The sequence below is a fragment of the Microcebus murinus genome, chromosome 9 (assembly GCF_040939455.1).
Source record: "Microcebus murinus isolate Inina chromosome 9, M.murinus_Inina_mat1.0, whole genome shotgun sequence".
Lineage (NCBI taxonomy): Eukaryota > Metazoa > Chordata > Mammalia > Primates > Cheirogaleidae > Microcebus > Microcebus murinus.
Window position 1 is genome coordinate 60750240 of NC_134112.1, and position 12268 is coordinate 60762507.

Sequence of the window (12268 nt, forward strand, 5' to 3'; positions counted from 1 at the left end):
ATGGTTTAAGTTACTATTTTTATAACTTCATTATAGAATATATTTAAATAAAATGCAATGAAAATAAACTTTTGTTTCAAGAGAATTCTGAATGTATATATCACTTATCACGTGACAAAACTTTAAATAATTATGTAAGTGGTAAATCCAGCTATAAAAATAACATATCACTATAAAATAAGTCCTTAAAACAGTTGTATATAGATTAAATAAATAGAAAAATAATACATTATTATCTCATATAGACACATTACAATCAATAAAAAGCAATTTACTTCCAAGTAGAAAATAGTCATACAATTCATTACTAATTTTATTTAAATTTTCATGAACATGTACATACACACACACCTATATCATTAAATATTTTCAAGCAATTTTATTTTTATTCAAATGAACTAAATAAAGTGTTAAAGACACTATCAACAGGTAAACAGTAGTTTTCCCAGGCCACCTTAAAGCTAGAATGTAACAATATTGCCATCTAGTGTTCAAATCAAATAATCACTTCCACAACAAATGTGGTCATATTTTTTTCACTTAAAAAATTGAGTGTAGGTTAAATATAAATTGACATTCCTATAGGTAGGAGTATAGTTTTGATGGATTAATAAACAGAGAAAGAAGAAAAATAGAAAAGGATACTTGAAGTCAATGGGATGAAAAAATACATAAGGCATACGAGAGAAATACCCTTTTACTGGATGTGATTCCTGCCACATTTTGTTCTTAAACATACACATATATATATTGATTTTCTTGAATACTTTACTGACCAAGCAAAAGTCAATTCCCTAGGACTAGTTGCATCTATCCCTATATATACTCTCCAATATTCCTATCTCAAATGGGAATGGCTAAGATCAAATTCCTAAATGATTTGTTATTAAATGAACATAATGAAATTCATTTATAGCAATGTTTCAAATATACAAAATTTATCATTTTGATTACTAAATGTTAATTAGAAGAGATAAGGAATAAAAAGATCAACTAAACCGCCAAGATTGAAAAAACTTAACTTCATTAACAGATAAAGATACATTTGGGACCAAGTTGTTTCTTAACTACATTAGTGGCATTGCTGAAAACAAAGACGTTGTTCATCTTAGTCAAAAAGCCTCAGAGCAGCTAGTAAAACTCTAAATCACAAACCTTCCTTAACCTGCTTAATTTTTTTCCCAGAGGATAAAACTGCTGAAGAGTTTATTTCTAAAAAAGCAATATGCTCTACCAATATAAGGTACCAACAGCAAGGTGTGACATGCAGTGGTGGCAGCATGTCTGTGACTACTAGTACTATCAGCACTACTACTACAATCACAACTACAATAACTACTACCACTATACTACAATTCCACCCCATTCAGTTCCATCCAAACCAGACAGTTCTCAAATGTGTCTTGCTTTTTCCTAGCTCTGTATCTTTGATCATATTATCCTCTTTTCTTAATTTCTAATCTAAATGCTATCCTTTGGAAATATGAGGTCAGGTGATTTTAAGCTACTATTTTTCCTTATTTATCCATTTTCTCATTTTCATACAAAAACATGTATCACTTATGTAAATCAGAAATATTTAAAGAACAAAAACTTCTGTTGATTCTCCATAGCCAAGCTCTATTTTTCATCTTCTATGAATTCTTTCTTTCATCCTGCCCAATCCATCCAGAAGTAATTTCTTTCTGCTCTAAACTTCTCAGCAGCACTATTATCCATTTATAGTCTTAAAACATTATTTTAATATATGTTTTATTCCCCAGAATAAACTCTAAGCTTGCTAAAATTAGAAAATATATATATTATCCTTCCTTGTGCCCCTCACAAAGGTAATTTTTGGTATCTGAGAAGTACAATCACATGTGATACAAACACCTTCCTACTCTGTTCAGAAGCACCATCTACCTCACTTCCCTAGGCTTTAATTCTCAAAAATTTATTCACTGTGTCATATTGTGAAAGCTGAACTGCTTGCAATAAAGATCATAAATACCTGCTATTTCAGAGTTACTATAACAGCAAAAACTAAACAAAAATGTTACATATTGTAAGAAGCTATTAATAAAATGTAAAGTTTGATTAAAAACTACTTTAATTTCAAAGCATTTTAAAAAATAGAAAAAAATCCCTATAACACAGATGAAAACTGAATTAAATTTTTTAAGTTATCAGCATTAGGGATCTACCTATCTATAGAGCTAGCTAGCTACCTATCAGACTATTTATGTAACCTAATAACTGAGTGGACTAACTTTCTTCAAGATGTACACAATAAATGTAGATATAATTTTGTATAAATGCCAAGTTTTATAAAAATTATCTAAATTCAATGTTGAGAACACTGAGATTATATTCATTTTTGTTACTCAAACTCTTCTTTAAATGAAGAAGTAAAAGGTACCACCACACATTAGATTATAAGGTCTGATGTCCATTCTGGGGCCAGATTTATTTAGTCAGTGAATTAATTTAAATGTAAATTTCATTATTTACATATTTCTCAACCTAAAAATACATACACAAAACAAAATGTTCATTGCAATATCTGATGTGACTTTGCTCTTAAATAAATACTAGTTACATCATTTTGCTTTTTCTTCTATCCACCTATACTTAGTGCTAAGTATTGTTTTCTGGACTATTTAAGAAATCTAATATGGCTATAATCTTAATGAATCTTGTCTTAAACGAGTCTTGTCTTAAAACGTTAACTAAAAACACTAACTTCATTTTTTAAAACAGCCATATTTTCTATTTTTATGCTTTGCTGCCACCTAGTGAAATCTTGAGAACTTGATTTTTCCAGAAAATAGATCACTTAAAAAAAGCATAATGTCAACCTACAAAGTATATATATGAGGAATGAGGACAGTGTCAATTACTTTCTTACAAATGAATTTTTAAAAATGTTTTCTTCATTAAACTACATTCATATTATAATTTGTCAATTTAATCATCAAGTAACTTGTTTAATCAGCAAGACAATTATGATCACTAAATTTTAAAAATTCCTTTGTTGAAAAGAACCAGAAATATTGTTTTTGCCATGAGGTTATACTTAAAGATATATGCAAATTCAATGATAACCCCAAAGATTCTGTATTTTTAATTTCCAGTTACTCACCAAGAAAATTGTTCATTATATAGTTAAAACAGTAACATATACTGACCAAAAATCTAAACACCTGAAACTCTATCAACTATACTATCCGAAGAATTCCACAAAGATGATAGAGAACAACCTATGATTGAACTTACCTGGGAAAAGATATTTGCTGTTGGAGCAACTCTGCTGTCCACAATACTGTATAATATTGCTAACAATCTGTCTAACGGAAATGGTTTTGGTCCGAGGAGATGATTGCTTGTCTGTTACAAAGAAAAACAAAAAAGAACATGGATTTCCTTCCTATACAAAAGCATTTACTTTCTGTACTATTAATTCTCAACAACAATATATTTGTACTTTATATAATTCCTCTAAAGATGCTAACAAATCTAACCTTTAGTCTCTAAGTTAAACATTTACTTGATAGATCATGATTTATCTTTTGACATATTTCTCAAGATTTCTGACTTAGTACCAACAAATACTAATTAAAAAACTTGCAGTCATCAGGCCAGTCCTGAATGTCACACCTATGTTGCTGTTATAATCAGATGGTAAGGACTTCACTAAGTGCTTTTCAAGATAATCCATAACCAAAATGAGGTTCCTAACTTCTAGACCCGAGCTTACTACTTACTTCTCACCATTCCACTTTGTGCCACTGATTGGAAAATGTATTTGTTCAACATTAATAGTTCTAAACAGATCAATTATAGTAAATAGTAGCTTAGAAAACTAATAACATTTTATAAAGTGAATGGGCTGTCAGCCTGAAACAAAGTAAAATTTAAAAATTTTTTTTGAGGATTGTAAAATGTTCACACTTGCATACAGACTCATCTGATACAATTATATGCCATTGGAAAATTGCAGTGCTCAAGTCCTGTTACACTAGCACATAATTTAATAGCAATGTAAGGATTTAAGTACTCTATTTTAGCAATGGCAAAAAAAAAAAAAAAATGGAAACTATATATACATGCATGGGAATAATTACCTAAAAGAAGAATGACTGTAAAGAAAAATACCTGCTCAGAATTACAAAATGACATATTTACCTAGGCTATTTACATACAAGAGATAGTTTAGAAATCATTTTCCTGGTCTTAAATTTTGTATGTTTTTCTCATTAAATACTTCATACAATTAGAAAAGTACAGAGGTTAATTTGATAAATACCAATGTACTCACCACCCAATTTTATCAAATCCTAATATTGTGCTATATGTGCAAAGAATAAAACATTATATCATATTACAGATAGTTAGAAGCCACCTTGAACACTCTTCCACCATCCCATTCTCCCTTTACTTCCCTAAAAGGAAATATTATCTAGAATCTGATGGACTCTCATAATGGTTTTTATCCTATTCTGGCATAAGTACCTATAAGCAATATATAGTATTGTTTGCATGATTTACAATTTTATACAAATAGTATTATTTTGAACACATCTACCAAATTGCTTTTCACCTTCAAAATTATGTTTTTCAAGGTTTATCCATATAGATACATGTATCTCTACTTCATTTTTAAACTACCCTACAGAATTCCATTTTATTTATGATTATCTGCTTTTAAAAACCTATCACTTTTACAAATAATAATGTGACTGACAATCCTGCACATTTCTGCTTGTGTACATGTGTGTTTCTGTAAGTGGGATTGCTAGATTAAAGTACAGGGCAGAGACAATGCTGTTTGCCAACATTGTTTCTTCTTGGGCACACAGGACTACGACCTTTCTCAGTCACTCCTGCAGTTACAGGAAGGTCACTTAACATCACTAAGATAATAAAGGACTATGATAAAGGACCAAGATAAAAAAGGAGCACATTCAGTTATGTTGTGAGTAATATAAAAACTTCTGTTGTGGTAAGCCACTGAGGGTTTGCAGTTTTTTACTGCAGCATAGCCCAATCTATCCTGACTAATACAAAGTACATTCACAACTAACTTTGTTAGATATTGTCAACCTACAGAATCAGCAAGCTCTTATTCTTCTACATTATCAGCAGCTCTTGGAATTACCAGACATTTTTAGTTTTGTCAATCCAAGAGTGTGAAATATCTCACTGTCATCATAATTTGCATTTCTCTCATCAGTGAATGAGGCTGATAATTGTGTTGTTATTAGATATTCAGGTTCCTTTTTGTATCACTTACCAATCCTTCTACTGAATTTTTATCTTTTTCTTATTAGTTTGCATGAGTCTTTAAAAGTTCTAGATATTAATCATTTGTCTATTGTATGAGTTCAAGGATGGTGGTAAAGATGATCCTAGGTTTGGAGTTACACAGTCCTGGAATTGGATCCTAGTTCTACCACATATTAACTATGTAATCTTAAGCAAGTTACTTAATTTCTCTTGAATACTCAGCTTCCTCATCTAGAATATGAGGAAAATGACAATAACCACATCCATTAAGTCACTGTGAAACTTAAATAAAATCATATGTAGAGCTTAACAATATTTGGCTCAGAATTGCTCAACAGCTTTTAATATTATCATCATAACACATGTGCTTATGTGTTCTTCTTTTCTAGACAAAGCCTTCTTGAAAACAGGACAAGCTTTATTCACCTTTTTATGGATGAATGGATTCGGTAAGGTCACTTCCCTGCCAAACGTTGGCACTGTGTGAAGGGAGAAGAAAGCTTTCCTTGAGCATTTTAACTAGAAGCTAGGGGGCAGAATTCACAATATCTTTGTAGTCTGAAAACCACAAATGATCCCAGGTTACTAGTGCTCCTAAGTAACTGTACAGAAGTAAAATGTAAGAGAACACATTTCAGGGTTCAAAAATTCCAAAAACTAAGTTCAGACAATAATTAAAAATCATAAAATGTCCATGAAACAAGACATCATGAGCATAATTCAGTAAAATAGAAAATGTGGAATGTGACCAACAAGGACTTCTGATACTGTAATGTAAGATACAGAATATAAAAGTCAGATTTTATATTAAAGAAAAATATGACTAAGAAAAATATATGTGACCAAATAGACTTGAAATAAACTAGAACTTCTAAAAATTACAAATAAGATTTTTAAATTACAAAGTTGATATAAATAACAGAATAGACAAAGCTGAAGATAAAATCAGAAGACAGAATTGAAGAAATTTTCCAGAATATACTGCAGCACATAGAGACCAAAAGGAATGAATATAAAAGATTTAAGAGACAAAGAGAATAGAGTGAGAAATTCTAGCATATATCTAATCAGTGTCTCAGAAAGATATGTTAGAAACAATGGGGAAGAGGTAATATTTGAAAACTGAATGAGAATTTATCAGAATTGAATAAAGGTATCATTATTCAAATTCAGAAAGCAAAACTAATCCCAAAATTTAAAAAATTCAATCCCAGATATATCAGTGAAACTAAAAATATCGAAGGAAAATAACTTAAAAGCAGCTAGAGAATACAAAGATACCAAAAGAGGAATAACAAACCATCAGCAGAATTTTTAGCAGCAACAACGAAAGTCAGGAGGCAATAAAATAATGTCTTCAAAGTCCCAAGAAAACTCTATCAATTTAGAAGTGTATACTGAGAAAAACTGCTTGAGAATAAGAGTGAAAAACTTACAGCTTCTATAGTGTAAAATCTATTGTTCAAAATTCTCTATCTTCTGTCAAGAGAAGCAGCAGTGGTTTGGACGTACAAAGTGGAACAAATGATCTGAACAGTCTAAATGCTCCTCTCAACAATTTCAACCTTGCCCTACTCTTAACCTTCAAAAGTATTCAGTGCCTGTAATTCCTAAGCTTTCCCAGATTCTTCAGGCCAAATGAGCTTGGTTTGGGACTAGATTTTAGCCTTCTCTGACCTTAGTCACCTGAATAGTTTACCTACTATGCAATTACAAATTTGGGGGGATTCTCATCTACTTAGTCTTTATGAGTTTACCTTTTTTATTTCTTAAATGTCATTTTTGTGGGTATTTCAAATGAGAAAGAAAGAAAATATCTGTTTTTAATCAGTTGTGTAAAACTAATTAATTCAGGGTGATCTTTTTCATCTACTAAATCACTAAAAAAAACTTTATCAACTCAGTTTTATCATCAGCACTAGTATACTTGAATGTGCCTTCAATCACTGTTTTCAACATGAAAACTATTACAATATTATAATGGTATCATATCAATACAAACAAGTTCTTATATTCAAAGTGACTAATACACTTACACATTTATCAATTTCCTATATTATCTTCAATTCCTAGATTTCTTCCCTTAGAGACATTAAAATGTAAATACCTTTTCATGTTTCTTTAGAAAGTTGGTTTTCTTGATTTTCCCATGATGCTGCAATTAAGCAAAATAAATTTTAAGATGAGAAGAAGATACTACTCCATAAAATAAAAAAATTTCATTTAAAACACAACACAGTACTAATTTATATATTTTGGGGTTTTAAAAATTTTATTCTTATCACCTTGTATATATCAAACTTCAACATATTTTAAGATGATTTGACTTAGATATGGATTGGATCCAAGATTACTTTTGTACATGAACAAAGAGATTTTAAAATAAAATAGTGGCACTTATTAAAAGAATTTATATTAATTTAGTACAGCATATTTATTGCAATAAAAATAGAACTTTCAAAGAGAAATGGGTTTTTATTCAGCCCATAAAGGAGATTGGCAATTCATATCACAAATGCTGAGAACATTTAATTAGACACCCAAAACTCAATAGTGGGGGAAAAAAATAGATGTAGTCCTTGCCTTCATGTAACTACAGTGGGAGAAATGGCCAAAAAACAAAAACAAAAACAAACCACCCACACAAATTTATTACACATTGTTGTAAGTCCAAAGAAGAAAACAAACATCATGTGAAATAGGACACAATCAATAAAGAGGACCTACTTAAGACAGGTTGTACACAGAGGACTGCTGCGAGAAAGTAACATTTAAACTGACATCTGAAGGATAAAAAGGGAAGATTTCCAGAAAGACAGAACATAGACAAAGATCTTAAGGAGAGGAAAGAGATTGGAAAGTTCTCAGGAAGTTAAAAAGCAAATGTGACGAGTAGAAAAAAAGAAAAGCAATTCTAAAATGGGATTTCTCTAACTAATGTCCATGCAGAAGAGGACTGTGAATATTTTTGATAATAATTCACTACAGTAAGAACTTTAGAAGAATAGTTATCATCCTTAAAATTATTTCTGTCTTCCATACTTGAACCAAAATCTTATTTATGTATTTTTTAAATCTAGTATTACCACCACCTAAGGTATATCTGATTTCCTCTCTTCTGTGAAACTACCTACCTTCTCTCAAATTTCAGGTTGTGATATTAATTTAAAGCCTTTAGAGCAACGGTCCAAAACCTTTTTGGCACCAGGGACCAGCTTCATGGAAGATAATTTTTCCACAGACCAGAGGCAGAGGTATGGGGTGGGGATATAGTTTCAGGACAATTCAAGTGCATTCCATTTACATTTACTGTGTACTTTATTTCTATTATTATTATTACACTGTAATATATACTATAAGCCTGTCACCAGATGCAGCTTAACTGTCACTTGCCACTCATTGATAGGGTTTTGATATAAGTTTGCAAGCAACTGATTTATTATGGTCTCTGTGCAGTCAAAACCTCTCTGCTAATGTTAATCTGTATTTGTGGCCACTCCCCAGCACTAGCATCCCCACCTCAACTCCACCTCATTCAGGCATTAGATTCTCATAAGGAGTGCACAACCTGCATCCCATGCATGCAGTTTACAATGGGTTCACACACCTGTGAGAATCCAATGCAGCCACTGATCTGACAGGAGGTGGAGCTTATGCGGTGATGCAAGCGATGGGGAGCAGCTGTAAATACAGACGAGGCTTCCCTGGTTCACTTGCCCACTGCTCACCTCCTGCTGTGCGGCCTGGTTCCTAACAGGCCAAGGACTGGTACCAGTCCGTGGCCTGGGGGTTGGGGACCACAGCTTTAGAGAATAAGTTCTAAATATATATTTAGCAATCTCTTATTCTACTCTCTACCCCTTAGAAATTTACAAGTGTTAAGAAATTTCAAAATATTCCTGGGATCCTCAAAAAAAAAGCAAAAAGAAGTATGCTACCATTACCTTAAGAAAGAACCTCTTGTCAGTTCTTGCTGGATTGTATGAAGCGAGGTATGCAGCAATTAGAATAAACTTAGAGTAATATGGAAGTTCCACATGAGTATGTGCTGAGAGACCTACATGATAAAATACTTTTATGAAGATATTTATTAGGCTACCATTAGGTTTTAAGTATCTCTTCTGACTTACATAGGGTATTCTCTAGTAAAAATGCCTTGCTCCTTGTGCTTAAAGTGGCAGGATGATGCTGCTGGTAGTGATGAACACTAATGACATGCTTTGCTCAATCTATCATTCTTGCTTGGCTCCTCCCATTCTGAAGTCTAAATCCTACCTATTCTTCCCTGCATGACCATGGTCTCCATTAAACCCTCCCTGATGTTCCTCTACCACATCAAAGGAGAAAAATCTCTCTCTACTATGGATTCCTACTCTGTATATTTCACTTATGTCCCACATGACATTATGCCTTATGCTAACAGTTAATTATACAGGTTAACTATTCCTGATCTGAAATGCTTAGGATCCAGAAGTGCTTTGGATTTCAGTTTTTTTCAGATTTTGGAGCATTTTGGTTTTTATATTTTGAGAATAGGGATGCTCAACCTGTATATAAATCATATTCTCAACCAGACGTCGTGGCTCATGCCTATGATCTCAGCACTTTGGGAGGCCAAAGTGGGAGGACTGCTTGAGGCCAGGAGTTCAGAACCAGCCTGGGCAACATAGAGAGACCATATCTCTAAAAATAAAAAAATTAAAAACTAGAGCAGGCTACGATTGCACATGCCTGTAGTTCTGAGCCACTGCACTCAAGTCTGGGCAACAGAGCAAAATCTTCTCTAAAAATAATAATAATATTATTAATAATAATATTCTCTAGTAAATCTATTGTTTGTTGATGGAGTCACATCTAGTGTTTTTTTTGTATCGCTACAATGTCTTGTACATAGTAAATAATTGGGAATGGATAAATAAAGCAATGGAATTAATCAAGCAATACTGATTCTTAAGGGAAGTAATCTGATATTTACTGAATATCTATGTGTCACTGTGCTAGGTGCTTCACTTTAAACCTTTGCAATAACTTAAAGCTAGATATTTTTCCTATTTTACAAACAAAAAACTGAGCTGGGTTCACGGTCACAGAGTTAGAAAGCATTGCAGACCAATTACTGCTGATTTTTCTAACTCTAGCTTATGTCTCTTTCCCTTATAACACACAACTGGAAATCATTTGTAAAGTATCTGGAGCATTTAGAAACCAAAAAAGACAAAATAGAATCTTAACACCACCATTTCATACCATTTTCTCCAACCATCAACCATTTTTGAAAAATAAGGACATGTTAGATATTGCCTTATTTTTTTAAAGTAAAAGTAGTTTCATTTTGGATAAATCCAAAGTAATAGTTTTCTTAAAGAAAACAAAAGCACAAAGCTTTTAAAACATCATCAAAGAAGTAAATCCCCTAAATTGAGTTAACATCAAATTGGATTTTATTACATAAAACTCATGAAATATATACACAGGATAAAATTGTCATATAATTGGATTTAAAAAAACATTTAAAGATATATAAATCATTTGATTTTCACATGATATAATCTAACATTTAGAAAATAGAAAACTGGCATTCAAACTTTATTTCCTCCCATTAAATTGTAGCTTCAGTTGAAGAAAATGATTAATGAAAATATCATAATAGCTTGAAAAGTGAATTCTCTTTTATAATACTATTTACTGAATGAATGCTCTTTAGTGTTACTTTAACATCTTGATAATTAGTTTAAAAAGTATCTATAGAACTGTCACAGTATCTCCTCTGATACCTTTCAGCTGTCCTGGATCTGTGTCATCTTTCTGCAGCTTTTCCCACTGGGAACTGAAAGAAAATAGAAGAACAAAAATGGATTGAAAATATATGAAATCAATATACTATACTTAAAATAGAGCCTTAGAAAACCTGAAAAATTTTAATTCACTGATAAAACAAGAAAAATAGAAAACAAGAAAAATAATATACATATTTACACCTCTACAAAATCATTTAGTGTATATTAGAATATAAACTTACAAAGCAATACCCAGATGTTAATTATTTAATAATCTTTTACTATGATCACAATTGTAAAGCTATCAAAAAGCATCAACCAATGAATATTTCCTCACTTAGGGCTGGACTGTCTTTCTGCAGGTGATTTCATTTGTGTTTCACTACTACTAGTTAACCTATCCCCTGCCCCACCTATACTCCCTTCTTTTCCTTGAAGTCTCTGATTGACTTTTTTTTTTCTGTTTTATTTTATTTATTTATTTATTTTTTATTTCAAGAAAATATGAGAGTATAAACATTTTGGTTTCTGCTTGACTTTTCACTTAAGCATGAGCTCCATAGCTGGCTCTGCAGTTTTGGTTGTTTACTTCACTATTTACATTTAAACAAAAGTTTGTAGCAATCTCTAATTCCTAGTTATATTATAGGCAAAGGTGAGAAGTGGTTTTATTTGGTCTCCTTATCGATATTGTGGAGAGAACTGGTGGCCATAATTATCCTGTGGGAAATTAGAAGTCCTTTCATCATTATGTAAAAATCATACCATTTTTTACTTAAAAAAAAGATAACAAGCTTTTCCATTCTGTGATTTCCAAAAACTCTCAACAAATGAATTATTATTGAAAAGAAAAAAGGAATAACAGTATCCTTGTAATGTTTCTGCTTATTCAGAAACTATAATTATTTTATCTAAATTATAGTCTAATCAGCTAATTAAATCGAAAGCAAACAAAATCAGTAGTTATAGAACAAGGCATTTATGAGAGAAAAATGATAAAACTGACTGAAAAGTTTAAAAAGCAGATAGCGTTGATGTTTTTAAATTTTCTATATTGCTTTGTAACTTAGGCTCAATCTAATATATATAAGCCACCTTATTATTCACAAATTATTTTCACATACATTTAAAAAATAATCTTGTAAAGATTATTTAAGAAGAAAGCTAACACGTAGAGGTCTTGGGTGACTTGATAAGATCACACAGGCAGGCTGGACGTGGTG

General features: G+C 31.5%; 1 protein-coding gene across 2 annotated transcripts in view; it reads right to left on the reverse strand.

The window, feature by feature from the left end:
- ORC5 (origin recognition complex subunit 5) overlaps window positions 1-12268 on the reverse strand; it is a 70662-nt gene that overhangs the window by 27098 nt on the left and 31296 nt on the right. For both annotated transcript variants that reach the window (XM_076006500.1, XM_012747024.2), the window contains exons 9-12: window positions 11043-11095; window positions 9213-9325; window positions 7376-7423; window positions 3259-3369 (exon numbers count right to left, since the gene is read on the reverse strand). In XM_076006500.1, the coding sequence (XP_075862615.1) occupies window positions 3259-3369; window positions 7376-7423; window positions 9213-9325; window positions 11043-11095 (325 nt within the window). The remainder of the gene's footprint in view (window positions 1-3258; window positions 3370-7375; window positions 7424-9212; window positions 9326-11042; window positions 11096-12268) is intronic.